The sequence below is a fragment of the Carassius auratus genome, chromosome 19 (assembly GCF_003368295.1).
Source record: "Carassius auratus strain Wakin chromosome 19, ASM336829v1, whole genome shotgun sequence".
Taxonomy (NCBI): Eukaryota; Metazoa; Chordata; class Actinopteri; order Cypriniformes; family Cyprinidae; genus Carassius; species Carassius auratus.
In genome coordinates, this window is record NC_039261.1 from 27,243,770 (window position 1) to 27,259,854 (window position 16,085).

Below are 16,085 nucleotides of genomic sequence, written 5' to 3' on the forward strand. Positions count from 1 at the left end.
CACTCAAGAAGTTATAACTTCATATAAAATATTTATTCTTACTAAAACCAATATTTTAGCACTTGGTGGCAATACAAAAACAGATGTACAAACATTAAGTACAGACAGATATGGCAACGAAAAGCCTCAAATCTGACCCTTATATGCCAGCATCAATGTTTAAAAAAATATTAAATATACACAGAAGAGGTGCTATTGTAAAGCTGAATGTGGATAATGATGTCATCTAACTGAGTTTGGGTCTTAAGGCGTTGTGAAGACGTTGCATGGGTGTGCCCCCATCGCCTGTGAGGACAGTGGAGTTTGGTCTCAGTTGGGAAAAAATAAAAAGCAGCTGGATTCAAAAGGTTTGATCAGCATTTGAGTTGAGGCATGTGTTACTCACACATGCCATTGGGAGCACCAGAGTGCCGAGCACCCACAATCTCTCCAGTACCAGCACTGACCGCAGAACGACCTAAGGAGGGAACAGAAACCAGTGATATTAGGACTAATAACAGTGTGCATGAGACCAAAGCACTGACTGTGATTTATAGGAGAGTGTACCGTGGTGAAGAGGGTTGGATTGGGCTGTACTACTGCTGCTCTGTGTAGCTCCTGCTGGTTGCTGCTGTTCTACATTCTGCCGTGCCTTCATCTCAGCATATTTCACCTGCTCCAGGTGGAAGTTCTGCCTCTCCGACAATAACTGCTGTCTCTGCTGCTCCAGCTACAAAAGAAATATATCAAATGAAGTTCAAACAACCTGAAATCTTCACATTAAAAATGCAGTTAGCAGTTTCCAAGATCTTTCTTGGTTTAAATAAAGACAAAATTAGAACCTCTTATAGAGGTTTGGAACAACATGAGGGTGAGTAAACGATAACGCTTTCATTTTTTGGTAAACTATCCCTTTAAGAGATCAATGGCAATTAAGATGCATGTCGACAAACACTCTTGCACTGAAAAATAATTTAGTCTGCTCTCGAAAGTTTCTTGAAGTGGTCTTGTTTGAACAAGGCACTCGAACTCACAGCCTCTTTTTCCCGATCCATAATGGTCTCCAGCTCTTCAAAGTGTCTCAGTTTGATCTCCAACTTTTTCATCTGAGTCTCAACCAGCAGAGCCACCAGAGATTTGATTTTCCTCTCTTCTACTGCAGACAAGTGCTAGAGGGAAATAAGAGGAAGAAAGAGAAGAGTACGTTCAGATAAATCACTATTTTTGACACTATTAATGGTCACGGGAGCGGTTTGACATCCACCTTTGCTTTGGTAGCTGCGGAGGCCAGTGCTGCAGCAGCAGCTGTGGCAATGCTTCCCTCCACCCTCCTCTTCATCACCTCCCTGTCCCCTTGGGTGAGACCCATGTCAAAACTCTTCTCTGGATAGATGAAGAAATACAGTAGGGATTGCATGACTACTTTTTTTACTTGTTGTTTAGAAATAGTATACATTGTGAGAAACAAAGACTATATAAGCATATAAAGCCCCTGTCATAAATAAGTGCTACGGCCGGGTTCAGCTTTTTGTAATTACATATATAGGTTTTTATACAATAGCTTAAGGCACGGTGCATGGAGAAAATGCTAGGAAATCCGGGCATCCCATCCATACAGAAAATAAATTCCTTTCAAACGTAGTCTGAATAGTATAGTAGTATACTATTTTGCCCACAGCTTTGGTGTACCTGAGCCGTCAAACCAACTGCAACTAACAATAACTATTTAAAAATATAGCAGCACTGTGTTAAATCAAGACGAATCAATGGAGAAGATTTAATATGCAGAGCATCTGTGATTCTCTGACCTGCTGTGCTCTCTCCTTCACTCTCTTCTTTCTCCTCGTTCTTCACACGCTCTCCCTCTCCCAAGATGCTGTCACCCTCAAGCTACAACAGAAAGCACAGACTCAGTGAAAATCACACTTTGCTTGTTAAGATTTGTGAATGAAGAACATGAAATATCAGAATGGATGATTATTTGTGTCTTAAGAAGGTTCTCATACCTTTTCATGCGGTTCATATTCAGTGTTCATTGTTTCTATACCACTCATATCTGAAAACAAAAACAAAATATATATATTAAAAACTATATATTTATCATTATCACAATATTCATCATAAAAGGTATTATATAAAATTGTATGTACAAAGGCTATATAAGACATTGATTCAATGACATTCAACATTATGAAACTTTTCTTTGACTTACTGCCCTCCTCTGGATGTTTCAACTATGACCATTCCAATTATTCTTTAATGAATCTCAAGTTTTAACATGCACTATTCAACATTTGGGACAGTAAGCCTTTTTTAATGTTTATGAAATAATTATTGTATGCTCACCAAGGCTGCATTTATTGGGAAAAATTTGAAATATTATGAAAATTTACAATAAATGATCTCTTTTAATATATTTTACATGATCCTAAAACAAATCCATCTCATATGCTGATTATGTTTGAATATATGAATGTTTATGAATATATATATATATATATATATATATATATATATATATATATATATATATATATATATATATATATATATATATAAAGTTCAAAAGAACAGCATTTATTTGAAATATAATTATCTTGTAACAAATATTTTTATAATGGGTCAGCTTACCTGCTGAATGTATTAATTTCGTAAAAAAATAAATTAATGTCTGTTAATTTGTTAAGCTAGGGGTTTTGTTTTTTAAGCTATTTTTTGGTGCGCAAAGAGAACAAAAATAACAACTTTCTTCAATTCTTCTCCTCATCCCGTTTGCCGTGCTGCCACTGTGGAGATTAAGTTTTAACCACTGACGTCTCATGTACTATTTTAATGACGACTTTGCTTCGTTTCTGTCCCTTGATCATGGTTGTACCCCTGCTATCTATGGAGGGTCAGAAAGCTCTTGAAAATCATCAACAATATCTTCATTTGTGTTCTGAAGAGGTCTTACAGGTTTGGAACGACATGGGGGGAGTGATTAAACACGACTTTCATTTTTGGTCGAACTATCCCTTTAACATGCATTTAAAAAGTGAATTCAAAGGGATTTATAAAATCTTGCCACTATATAAATCACAAAAGCATCACGTATACAAAAAGGGAGATGAGTACCAGTCTTTTCTGAATGGTCAGGATCAAGTTCCGCAATGCTGCCCGTTTGGAGTGTAAAGGCCGGATCTAAATTATGCCCAAGTGGCTGTGTTTTGTGAAAGCTGGCACTGAATATCTTTGGTGGGGCCTCTTCTCTTGCTTTTGAGAATTCCTCTGGAAGACAGTTCAAACATTACGTTCATATTTTCTCTTACTACACAAATCTTCAAATCAGCACACACACACACACACACACACACACACTAACTCTTACCTAAAGCTGCCTTGGCGGCTGCAGAGGCCACTCGAGGGTCAACCACAGATGCAAGAAAAGCAACCGTGCTCATTACAGGGTTTTCTGACTGGCTGAAAGGGACAGGCTGATAGGCCAGAGGACCCATTGAGGCTTCAGAGTTCTCTAGGTATGGGTCCTCTATGGGCAACCGTAAGAAGTGAAGAATACAGTCGTCCTGTGTGCGACTGCCCACATGCTCTGACACCTTATTCCAGTCATCTTTATACATCTCCAAAGCCTGAAAAGAAAGACATGGAATACAAAAACTACACATAATCACTCCTACTTTCAGGCCAAGAACCCTTCAGGAATAGAGAGATGGAGCAGGTACTTCATTTTACATACTGTATAAAATTAAGTCTTGCATTTTAAACCATTACTACATAAAAATGTAGGTAATTATATAATCATTATTGTGATATATGTACAGGCCCATATACTTTTCATTTTTCTACACTACATTTTCAACTAAAAATTACAAAACATTACAATACAAAATACATTTTAATTTAGGCTAAACAATTAAAAAAAATTACCTCCAAAAGTAAGAGTGTTTCCTGTTCTGTCCATTCTCCCCCTGCGCTTGCACCTTTACTCTAAAAGAAGAAGAAAAAAAAAGAAAAAAAGACAAAAGCAGGCAGGCACACAGTTTTCAGGGTGCTGATTCTCAAACGTATAAATATATTCTAAAATGTTTTGGTAAAACACTGCTCAAATGATGAATGTTTCAAACAATGCTTGTGGTTTTTACCTTTGGATGTTTCTTAGCATAAATATCAGTCCGCAAACCAAAGTTCTGCAGGTCAGACGGTTTTTCTCTCAGTTTTTCTGGGAAATGCAACATATGCTGAGAAGCGGAAACCTTCGAACACACAAAATAAATTTAAATAATTACAATATTTTATAATGATCACTGAAATGTATCATTTTTGCAGGCAACTAATTGTTTTCAACTCAAATCAATATTTCACGTGCCTTTATTTGAAACAGTGAGTAGGCAAGTAATAAAAGAGGGAAAGGCTCAGTCTTGTGACATGAACAGCTGACCGTAATCTAAGAACTGATCATTTAAGGCACAGATTTAGAGTTTGGCACTACTGCATTACCTGTAAGGGTCTGTGCTGTAGTGGGACGAGTCCAGACGGTGAGTCTGTAAGAACATTAAAGTGTGGTGTTGGGGGCGGACCCATGGGGAGGGGTCGACTTTCTGCATCTACCTGGTAGTTGATCAACCCCCACTGCTCCAAAAATGAATGAACCCTAAAATGCACACAAGCCAGTTTATAAATGCATTACAAATCATTTATGAACCGGTGTCAAATTAAGTGGGTACAAGTGAATATACACACCTTATAAGTGCACACACATCTCCGGTCAGGTTTCGTCTACAGGAGGATGAGGTTAAATACTCCTGAGGGTTTAGCCGGTATGTATCAATCATGAAGTTGCGGTATGCAAGATATCTACAAACAAGATATGAACATGTTTGTGTAGAGTTCAGGATGATGAACCTGATACAAATAGTATTTTTGCATAAACACTGACTTACATTTCTGGTGTTTTGGACTTATTCTTGCCATTGAAGAACTCAGGCAGAGCTCGTCTCTCTATCTGATGAATACTAATGCACAAAAATAAAAAAGCACTATTATTCCTCACAAAAAATATTGAGTAAGAATATTAAATGCCCGTTTATGTTCAGAACATCTATGTACATGACATCTATGTACTGCAAAACTGAGAATGTGAGTTGGTGTAATCCGGACACTTGTACAGTTAAACCCTCACCAGTTGTAGTCGAACCAGGAGGAATAGGTGGGCACAATGATGTGATGCGTTTGCTCTGTGGCACTCTCCTCCCCCTCCATCCCACGGCCGAACTCCCTCTGCTCCTCCTCATCCTACACACACAATAGGTCAGAACTTAAATATTTAAAGCACATGGTAGATATTGTGAGCTAGAGTTCCTTTAAACTAGGGCTTGACTATAACTGGGTTCTGGATGTAGATTTTGTATTAGCTGGACAGAAGAAACCATGAAAGAAGAACTAGAATAGAATTAAGAGCAATGTTGCAGTATTCTATTCTTTTGCGCTTTTCTTGGAAAACATTCTTGGAAGTTTTTGGTCATGCACTTGGTCTAAAGTTTTTTGGGATTTAAAACATATAATTTTGTTAAGTTAGACTGACTTACTCTGACACCTGAAAGCAGGTCTTCTTCCTGGTCATCTGAGGAAAACACAAAGGTATTCAGGGTTACTACTGAAATACAAACATGATTCACCGAATAGTAAATTCCACAAACAAACTTACCTAAATCAGCCATAATGCCTCCTTTGACTGGAGTGTTTTCACTGTCTTTTTTCAGGTTCACTGTAGCAAATGATAATAAGAATAAATAACAAGTAACACTCTTAACATTAACATGAGCGCTTAACAGAGAAGAAGAAAAAAGAACCTTACCATTTTTAGGCAGAATGACCTCCTCCATGTTAAGGACAGGTGTGGGATCTTCCATGTCTTTAGTGAGGTCTTCCTCTGGCTCCGCTTCCTCTGGCAGACCACGCCTCTTATACACACCTGAGCTACTAGATTACACAAAATTAAATGAGTTATTGCAATTTTGTCTCAGTGTACAAAGAATTTGATCCACTCCTTCGGAGAAAAAAGCTACAGTGATTTCCAACATTAACCTTTCCTGCACTGGTTACAAAATATGTCACATTCCAGTGAACAAAAAAGTAGATTTAACCTTTTCTTTCCTCCTTTCTTTTTAGATTCAGAAGGAGGTGGAGACGGGGAGCGTCGCCGCTTCTTTCCAGGTTTCTGTTCCTTTTATAAGAGAAAAATAAATAAATATATACATATAAAAATGAAAACAAAGTGCCATACCAACAGCAACTCAAAAAGTAATGAAATTAGATAAACATACCTCTGTGCTTCGGTAGATACGCCTTCTGAAACTCATACTATTCCCATTCTCATCGATCTCATAATCTTCCTCATTCATCCACTCATTATACGAGTCTGTGTCGAGAACCCATTTAGCACGAACCTGAGAAATGATACATTAAAGAGCCACACAGATGGGAAATCAAAAATTACCTGTATTACAGTGTATGATGTAGCTCTCCATCTGTGTAAACAATGTGCAAAGTAATTAAACCAAAAAGTACACGATTTATAAAGTTATTGTCTTCTAGAGTAAGGAGTCGAAACTGAATCGCTGAAATGAGTCGTTATAGATTTCAAATCTTTTGCAGATCTCTATGTACGTCACTAGGAACACTTTGCATAATAATCTCCGCCTACCGTCTTGGGAGAAAAGGAACTCTGACCTGCCCCACACCCCCACACAGACGCTCTGGTTGGTGTGATAGCATCATGTCGAGGAGACAGTGTGTTTTTAATTGTAAAGGCAAGTTTGTTTTCACTGCCAAAGAATGAAAATCAGAAGAACCAATGGCTAAAATTCATTTTTACAATACCAGAGCAGTACAACAAATCCCTTCTGTTGTGTTCACAACATTTCACTGATGACTGCTTTTCTAATCTCGGTGAGTACAGCGGGATTTTCAAAGCGTTTGGCCATAAAAGATGGTTCATTACCAACTTTATTTAGAACAACGAGCATCTCCGAATCACAACGCGAAGTATGATAATGAAGTTATGTGTCTTTTTCTCCCGAGCATCTTATCAGTATGTGTGCTGTCTGCAGCCTTGGTCTGCGCTGATCGTCATGTACAAACACGTCATTAAAATGAAGTGTAACTCCGTGAATACTCAACGAAAAGACATGAGAGAGATATCTATAGAAAGCTTGACATGTCTACTTTAGAACTAAACAAGTGCTGCTGAAAACAGATATTCTGTGATAAAGTAATCCATATGAAAACAATGGGATGTCTGTTTTTTATGTCTCCCTTCCTTATATCTAATGTGACCACGCCCCCGCGCTGAACGCGCTATTCAGATTCAAACTGAAGCGCGCGGCTTGAATACACCCACACAGAAGAAAAGGCAGCGAGACTGTTCAAGTTTTTTATTTTACTGTTTGCTTCGCGATGAGAGGAATAAGACATCATTCACCCCAAACAGATGCTAGCGCATAGTTTACCGTGGAGGTGTGTGCGAACAACCAATCCAAACTGGTTATGTTAGTTGACCAATCAGAACACAGTATGCTACCGAAAGGTGGGGTTTAAGGAAACTGAATCTTTTGAACAGCTTCGCGCGAACCGTTTGGGGATCTCTGAGAATTGAGGTAATTTTAAAATTATATTTTGACAAAATAACAATGTTTTTTAACCTTGGATGGATTTAAACCTAATGTACAGGACTTATAAACAGTGATAGGAAGCTTAGAATTTTCATCTTACTGGCTCTTTAAAGTAGATATTCTTACTTTATTATCACTTCAATATAAAAGCCCATCTCGATATTTAATATTTCTAATCACTGGAACCCAACACAAGGGACAAAACAACATGCAAAGATTTGTTTGGGGAACTCAATGCTAAAATGATTATTTTTTTCACCTTCCGGCACCTGTCTGGGTTGGGAGGTTCCTCTACTTCTCCATCTACATCACTTGCTGATATAAGGGAGTCATAACTGAAAAAAATAAAGTATAAAAGCATAAGCTGTGTACAGAGCAAAATGTAGCATTTACTAATCCAAATATTTTGTGCAAATGTGGGTGTGATGTTTTCTCTACCTGTCTGGAAACATGCCCCAATGAACCATCACTTGCCGATCCAATCGCATTACTGGTCTAAGCCACTCTTCTGGAGAAGACCAAACAGTTAACATTTAACACACAGATGTGAACTTTTCCACAAATATAGGAGCGGACTGAAAAGATACACAAAATTAAAACACACCTTCATCTGCTGTGGAGGGGGATGGGTATATTTGGTGGGAGGCGTGTGACTTCTCCTCTGTCACTGTGCCCTGAAAATGCAAGCAAAAAAGTTGTGTACATAAACTAATCGATAATGTAATCAATAAGTAATCAACTAGTTTACAGAGAAAAGTTTTTTTTCACTAATTAATTTTACTTTACAGAAAGCCTGATTATTAACAGGTTGTCAGGATAAATATGGAAGAAAATTGTTTTCACATTTATAAATTGGATGGGATGAACTTAGCTCAGAAATACTTGTTACAATTTAATATCTTTTTAATTTGTTTGAGTATGTGACTACAAAATTCCTCTAAATGCCCATCTGAAGTGTCTAGTGTGTATTGGATATATTTTCCCATTTCTTTAGTTTCTTTTATTTTTCCACTTACCTGGTGTCGCTCAACAATGTCTTTGAGTTTAAGAGCTTGCTTCTGCTCAAGATCAGGAGACAGGTACACCACAGGTCTGCTTAATAAGTTATTCTAGCACAAACAAACCAGAGGTCATATACTGCACCATTCATACACCTGCTTAAGATCTTTGTCTTCACACAAGATCCAAGCACAAATACCTGTGTCAGAGTTTTCTCCACAGATATGAACATCTCCACATTGAGATCCATTCTGGATGGGTTCTGAAGATCAAAGCGTCTCCTTTAATAAAAAATAAAAGAACACAGAGTTAATGAAATAAGTTTGACATCACAAATTATCATTTACATTTAGTGTAAGCGGCAGGCTGTATGGTGATCAAAATCTTACATCATGGTATAAGCAACTTTAAAATCATTATATATGCACTATAATCATTTAAAAGGTTGAGGTCAGTAAGGTTATTTATTCAGCAAGGATGCATTAAATTGATCAAAAGTGGCAGTGAAGACATTTACAGTGCTACAAAAGATTTGCTGTTCTTTACTACTTCCTATTCATCCATTTCATTTCCACAAAAATATTAAGAGGCATATCTCTTTTCAACATTTAGAATAATAAGAAATGCTTCTTGAGCAGCAAATCGGCATATTAGAATGATTTCTGAAGAATCATGTGACACTGAAAACTGTGATGACTGATGAAAATTCAGGAACAAATTTCATTTTAAAATAACTATAAAGAGTTATTTGAAATTATAATTATATTTCAGTAATATTTAAAGGTGATGTACAGTGGTGTGAAAAAAGGGTTGGCCCCCTTCCTGATTTCTTTTGTTTTTTTGCATGTTTGTCACACTTTAATGTTTCAGATAAAACAAATGTAAATATTATTAAAAGATAACACAAGTGAATACAACATGCAGTTTTCAAATGAAGGATTTTATTATTAAGGGAAAACAAAATCCAAAACTACATGGCCCTGTGTGAAAAAGTGTTTGCCCTCTAAACCTAATAACCCATTGGGCCACCCTTATTCAATCAAGCATTTGCGATAACTTGCAATGAGTTGTTATAGCGCGGTGAAGGAATTTTGTTCCACTCATCTATGCAGAATTGTTGTAATTCAGCCACATTGGAAGGTTTTCAAGCATGAACCGCCTTTTTAAGGTCATGCCATAAGCATCTCAATAGGGTTCAGGTCAGGACTTTGACTAGGCCACTCCAAAGTCTTTTGTTTTTCTTCAGCCATTCAGCCTTTCAGATGTGGACTTGCTTGTGTGTTTTGGATCATTGTCCTGTTGCAGAACTCAAGTTTGCTTCAGCTTGAGGTCACAAACAGATGGCTGGACATTCCCCTTCAGGATTTTTTGGTAAACAGCAAAATGCATGGTTCCATTTATCACAGCAAGTCTTCCAGGTCCTGAAGCAGCAAAACAGCCCCAGACCATCACACTAATACCACCATATTTTACTGCTGGAATGATTTTTGTCTAGTCTCTTTCTTATGGTAGAGTCATGAACACTGATCTTAACTGAGGCAAGTGAGGCCTGCATTTCTCTGGATGTTGTTGTGGGGTCTTTTGTGACCTCTTGGATGAGTCGTCACTGTGCTCTTGGGGTAATTTCGGTCGGCTGGCCATTCCTGGGAAGGTTCTCCACTGTTCCATGTTTTTGCCATTTGTGAATAATAGCTCTCACTGTGTTTTGCTGGAGTCCTTTATGGCCGAAATGGCTTTATAACCTTTTCCAGACTGACAGATCACAATTACTTATTCTCATTTGTTTCTGAATTTCTTTGGATCTCGGCATGATGTCTATCTAGCTTTTGAGGATGTTTTTATCTACTTCACTTTAGCCCTTTCACACTGTGATTCTGGAAAAAAACATGGGTAATGTGTCCCGACAATTGTTCCCGGGTCACTAGATTTTGCACTTTCACACTGCCAGTGATTACCCGGAATATGTGCGTGGGTTCATACACAACCTGTAAAGGTCCCGTGAAGACACGTGACATCAGTGTGTGACGTGTAATGTATGAGTCGAAAATGCTAGGCATGTTAACTTTCACTGAAGCTGGTGAACGAACTACTCTATGTTAAGATTTTGACTCTACTAAAGCATAAAAATACCATAATATGTTTGCAGATATTTAAGAAACAAGTTAAGTTAACATACTTGTTTATCTGAAAAACAATGCTACAGTCAGTTATTCTCCTTTGTGTGTTGTGGCCAGAAATGTTGGTGTTTGTTTTGGTTTGTGAAAACTGCCCACTGCCAGTTTACCCAATTGTATTTCGGCACATCGGGTTGCCAGTTGGTGGAAGACAGCGTATTTAATTTCATTCATCATCAAGGGCACTCGTTCCTGTTTGTGTTGTCAATCTGGCAACCTGCGTGTTAATCAAGTCTGAGGAAAAGGGGCCAGATGAATAAACCCTCTCCAATATTTTGAATTTGGACTGCAATACCTTGTTCAACCACTCTGTGTCAATAAAGCATTTTCAAGGCCGGCGACACACTGGATGCTTGGCGCAAGCGTCTCAGCCGCGTGGCGTGTCGGTTTTTAATTCGGCTCCCATGTCAACAGGTTAGAGCTTACAGCTTACGTCTCAAGCCGCGCGGAAAACGCTTGCTTGGAAGAAATAGAACCGACGCCTATTTTTACCGCGACGCGCGCGTGTTGGAAGCTTTTCCAGGCAAAATATAATAGGAAAATGTGTTTAAATGTCATTTTGTACACAAATACATATGAATTCCTGATATTGTGATATTTGAAAGTCTATAGGTTGACATAAATTCAGATATAAATGTAATTTAAAAAAAATTATAAAAATTATCGATTTTCAAATATTGCACCTGTCAAACATAATCTATTTCGCGGTGTCCTTTATCAGTAGGCGTAGGTGTAGGTGTGTAAAAAAAAAGTATATATTGTTGTAATGAAGACATGAGCCTGGTCTGTCAACGGTCTCCCTCTACAGCCAGCTCACGCCACGCAGCCAGTGTGTCACCGGCCTAACAATATAACTGTTCTTACTGATTTTCTTTTTTATTATCAGATAAACACAGCCTTATTGATTTTCATTCGCATAGCAAAAATCTTTTGACCTGGCAGTTTAAATTCACTTTAGATATGACTGGTATCTGATATGTGTTTACATTAATTCCTGCCCATCAGTGATCACTTTACTATGCACGCAGTAGTAGGCCCTTAGGTTATTAAAATTATTTATATAATTCATGTCATGTAGACATTATTATGTCATGGACAACAGTGGTCATGGATGTTTTGCAGCACAAAGTCTGACTGAACGGATAAAGACCAGAAAATAAAAGCAATTTTAATTTGTTATTTTATCTACAGCTCGTTAGATGTAGAGATCTTTAGTGGAATAAAGTAACGCTGTAAGACTGAATGAATTTGAATGAATTTAAGTGTGTGTGAGAGAGAGACAGAGATAGAAAGAAAGAGAGAGAGAGAGAGGGATAGAAAGAAAGAGAGAGAGAGAGGGAGAGAGAGAGAGAGAGAGAGAGGGAGAGAGAGCGAGAGAGAGGATGCACAAGTGAGTAGCCTACTGAAGCTTATTGGTTTAATAATTGCTAAGAAAAATATTGTTGGTTTTAGTAGCACGGCAATTGTATTTATAAAATGCAAAGGTCAGGGGTTGAAAAACAGCTACTGAAAGTAGCACAATTTCTTACATATAAAGTTCCCACCTCAATTAATTTCAAGCACATATACATACCAGCATTATAACACTCTCTTTATGGGTAGTAAGTGTCACCCTCATATTAGGAGTTCTGCGGGGAATCGAATATGTGTGTTTAGACATAGGTCAGATGTCCAGATATCAGATATGTATCCAATTAAAATCCACATTTGGAAGTGGCCCATATCAGAAGGCGAAAAAAAGCAGATCTCATGTGGATTTTTGTGTTTACACCTGTGCCACAAATTCTGATCTGTGTCAGATATGAGCAAAAAAAATGCTAGTGTAAATGCAGCCCTAATGACCCCAAACTTTGAATGGTAAAGTATAAATAAATTTGATAGACAAAAACTATTTAGCATTAATACACACCAGCCCTGTTCGGTCTTGAACTTGTACACTGATCCCAGAATATGGCAGAGAGCACCACCTGGCCTTAGGTCCTGAAAACACTTTGCCTGTAGAAAAAGAAACAAGGATCAAACAACTGATAACTCATAATTATGCAAAACTAGGTTTCATGCTATGACTGATCTGGGTGTTGTGGTGATAACTCACTGGTAGTTTTGTAAACCTTGGGTTATTTGCTCGATGGCCAAATGTATCTTCCTGAAACTGCAACAGTTGGATGACCAGCCCAGACAGAGACTTGCTGGAGGGAGCATCAGGCTGTACATACTTAAGGGGAAGAAAAAGAAGGTTTTAAAATTGCACAACAAATTTCAAAGAGGCCCATACCCTTTGAGTGTTTAATAGATTTAGCTATATACACTGTACTGGCACTATTGAATGGATTTCACATTCAAACAGTTTAAGACTTTTAGATGCATCAAGGTATGTGTTACCTACATAGTGGGTAGTGAACAAGGATGGCATGGCATGTGGTGGGGGGTATCAGTCAGGTCGTGTTAACAAACACCTTTGACCACAAACCTGTTTCTGTTAACTTAAAGCTGCTAGTATGCAGCTAAAATAAACATTTACCAACACCGCCTCATATGGAAACTACAACCGAGTCTTTTACTTTATACTGACTGAAAAGGTGGAGTTGTGTTGTTTGACATAAACATATCTTTAACGTTACCGCTAAAATAAACACAGAATGAAGGTTGTCACTTCTGTCCAGGCTGAGACTGTATTCTCTGGAGTTAGCTGTTCATGTCTATATTATATGAGGACATGAGTTATATTCATAAACTCTACACAGACAAAATACTACCACATAAAAGAGACTTTTGCAGTTTGAGGCGATAATAAGAATCACAAAACCACAAAAACAGCAAGACAACCAGAGCAAAAAAAGCTTCACAGAACCACATCATATGTGGGGTCCCAGGCTATTTAGCTCGCGAACCTTTTTATAATACTTTCCAATCCAACTGCGAACCGTCTCCAACTGAGAGATTATTTCCGGGCTTTCCCAGAATTTACAGCACGGTCCACCGTCCATTCTTCGGCTCAATGAAGAGCTACAGCCGGCTTGACTCGTCGTAGATCCAGCAACAGAGCCTAGCGCTTGTGTAGCCATTGTTACATGCTAATTAGCATTCGCTGCCCAGAATGACTGCAGACAGTGCCTCTAGCGGTGAGGCCAAAACAAACAGCGCCAAAGACGCCAACTGCGTACTACATACTGAACACTTGCTATTATTCCGCCTATTATTCCGCCAAGTACACAAAGTAGAAGAAAACAATAAACCAAAAATCTGTTGGATATTTAAGTTTAGGAAGGCAAAACACTAGTGCAGCAGTCATACTCAAATTTAAACATCGCTATTTAAATTTAACACTGAAATGAAACGTTATTAGTTAATCATATGGCCGGGGGTCAATTAGAAAAACAAATTTAATAGTTGCTGTATATATATATATATATATATATATATATATATATATATATATATATATATATATATATATATATATATATATATATTAACATATATAATAATAACATTTTATTTATATTTCTTTTAAATTGCGTAATTGCTATTTTCTCCATAATTTTGTCTGTTTGCTTGATAATTGCTTTAAAAAGGTCCATAGTAGAACAAATCATGTTGGTTTTTTGTACACTTTGATAAGAATGTCGAAATGCAGCTGCCCTTGAACACTGCTTTCATCCCAGACCTTTAGACAAGTCATTAACTCAAATGCTAAACAGATTAGGAGCGTTATTTTTACATCTATCGTTATTTTCAGCACCACGCGCAATTAAGCTCAACACAGGGCATGTGACAAACGAAAAATGTGAACTAGTTTTTGAAATACTCCTAATTCTTTATCGAAGGTTGGGCCAGTGAATGGCGCATGCTCCGTGCGAACAGGGAGTGTTGGAGACGGCCAACAGTGCAGGGAAAGGCTAGACGGGTGAAAAGAGAAGCCCGTCTTCCTTTCGCACAGGAAAAATACGTTAACGGAGCTTCGTTGTATGTCCTCGTTTCACACCCGGCCATGCCAACGACACAGCGATGTATTATTACAGCAATCGGAATAAAATGAGCGCTAGTACAGCCGGGCCTGGAGTGGAGAGTTGCGCGGCCGGGTGTCCGCATAGCGCCAGCCGCTGCTGCGGGGGAGGAGGCTGTGGTGAGCCCGTCAGCGGTGACGGAAGCTCGGCCGCTGCGGCTACAGCCACCAGCGCTGCTCCAGTGCGGAGCTCAGACAGAGAGAGCAGCGTAGCCGAGGCCCAGGCGTTCCGCGAATGGGACGATGCCACCTCCGGCGATGCGGATGCGGCCCAGAAAATGAACGACGGGGGATTTTTTACGAACGGCGCTGCCGATATCACACGGGAGGGAGACGAATGCGCGGATTCGAGGGAATACGGCGGAGGACGCGGGCGTTTCTGTAGACAAAGCAATGGAGCAGGCGAGGATAACACCATTAATATTGATCACAAAGGAGCTGGTTTGCGGCATTTCACGAGCGCTACGACAAGAAGGCACGAGCGCAGAGCGAGCTCGAGACTGCCTCCGGTGCGCACCGCGAGAGTCCGACGCGGACACACGGCGTACGCCGAGACCGAGATAATGACAGCCGCTGCGAGGTGTGGTCACGGGAATCCCGAGCCCGCGGTCATCAAGCGCCGGGGATGCAATTTCGCCCGAGCCTCCAAAAAGGTGTGTTTCTCTGACGCCGCGGGCCGCGTTGGTTCCAATGGTGAAGCTCACGGGAAGGGCTCCGCGAGCACCGCTGAGACTTTCAGGCGAACCTCCTCACGGCGTATCCACTCTGCAAACACGACCGGGGCCCACAAAATAAATTTCGCAGCGTGCCCGCCTGATGAAAGTGCCCAGCTGCCCACATACAGGACTGCGAAGGGGCGTGTCAGACTTTACAGGGTGCGCTCCTTTCTTTCCAGCTCCGCCAACCATAACAACGGGGTCAGCAGAAACGGTGCCCCTCACGATAGCCTCCCACCGCAACCCTCCTTCCAAGCCGAGCCCGACCTTCGTGATTGCGTAAAAAAGCCCCTGTGCGCCCTCTCCATCACTTCTTGTCAGTCTGAGAGTGGGCCTTCTAACGGGACAGAGCCAGAGCCACGGAATTGTGACGGTACAGGTGTGGGCATTGATGAACAGGGTACTGAGGGCCCCAGCACGGAGCAAATAGAGGCGGTGAGGGGTGATGCCAAACGCAGGCAGGCAGAGCTGGAGGGTCGGACTGACCACCTCTGGAGGCGCCTGCAGGCCGTACAAGTGAAGCAGGTGGAGAGGCATGTTACGC

The 16,085-nt window shown here is 39.7% G+C and overlaps 2 protein-coding genes across 7 annotated transcripts in view; one reads left to right on the forward strand and one right to left on the reverse strand.

Moving 5' to 3' along the window:
- Positions 1–11: 11 nt before the first annotated feature.
- smarcc1b (SWI/SNF related BAF chromatin remodeling complex subunit C1b) lies at positions 12–14,177 on the reverse strand. Of its 6 annotated transcripts, none has more exons than XM_026289885.1 (28): positions 13,711–14,177; positions 12,915–13,034; positions 12,729–12,814; positions 8,845–8,926; positions 8,663–8,755; positions 8,251–8,320; positions 8,085–8,151; positions 7,906–7,981; positions 6,300–6,422; positions 6,120–6,202; positions 5,831–5,955; positions 5,681–5,740; positions 5,562–5,596; positions 5,156–5,268; positions 4,917–4,988; positions 4,717–4,830; positions 4,474–4,627; positions 4,119–4,229; positions 3,904–3,963; positions 3,347–3,605; positions 3,094–3,246; positions 1,986–2,035; positions 1,788–1,869; positions 1,244–1,362; positions 1,014–1,148; positions 547–709; positions 386–457; positions 12–285 (listed from the first exon to the last, which is right to left on the reverse strand). In XM_026289885.1, the coding sequence occupies exons 1-28, from the start codon at positions 13,882–13,884 to the stop codon at positions 227–229; spliced, it is 2,910 nt and encodes a 969-aa protein (XP_026145670.1). In that variant the 5' UTR covers positions 13,885–14,177; the 3' UTR covers positions 12–226. The 6 variants fall into 6 exon arrangements, with proteins under 6 accessions (XP_026145670.1, XP_026145669.1, XP_026145667.1 ...); XM_026289884.1 differs by having other exon boundaries at positions 5,831–5,952; positions 8,085–8,154; positions 13,711–14,176; XM_026289882.1 differs by having other exon boundaries at positions 8,085–8,154; positions 13,711–14,176.
- Positions 14,178–14,331: 154 nt separating this feature from the next.
- The window catches only part of LOC113120050 (KAT8 regulatory NSL complex subunit 1), a 9,102-nt gene continuing 7,348 nt past the window's right edge, over positions 14,332–16,085 (forward strand). Inside the window, exon 1 of the mRNA XM_026289888.1 lies at positions 14,332–16,085. This exon is cut by the window's right edge and continues 244 nt beyond it. Coding sequence (XP_026145673.1) covers positions 14,828–16,085 — 1,258 coding nt within the window. The 5' untranslated portion in view covers positions 14,332–14,827.

Bases quoted from the DNA above. Each gene is read 5' to 3' on its own strand.
- smarcc1b (XM_026289882.1), bottom strand. From the start codon at position 13,884: ATGGCTACACAAGCGCTAGGCTCTGTTGCTGGATCTACGACGAGTCAA. The intron at 4,628-4,716 runs GTGTGTATATTC...TGTGCATTTTAG, and splicing joins GATGTGTGTGCACTTATAAG to GGTTCATTCATTTTTGGAGC. The intron at 1,363-1,787 runs GTCAGAGAATCA...TCATCTATCCAG, and splicing joins TGAAGGAGAGAGCACAGCAG to AGAAGAGTTTTGACATGGGT.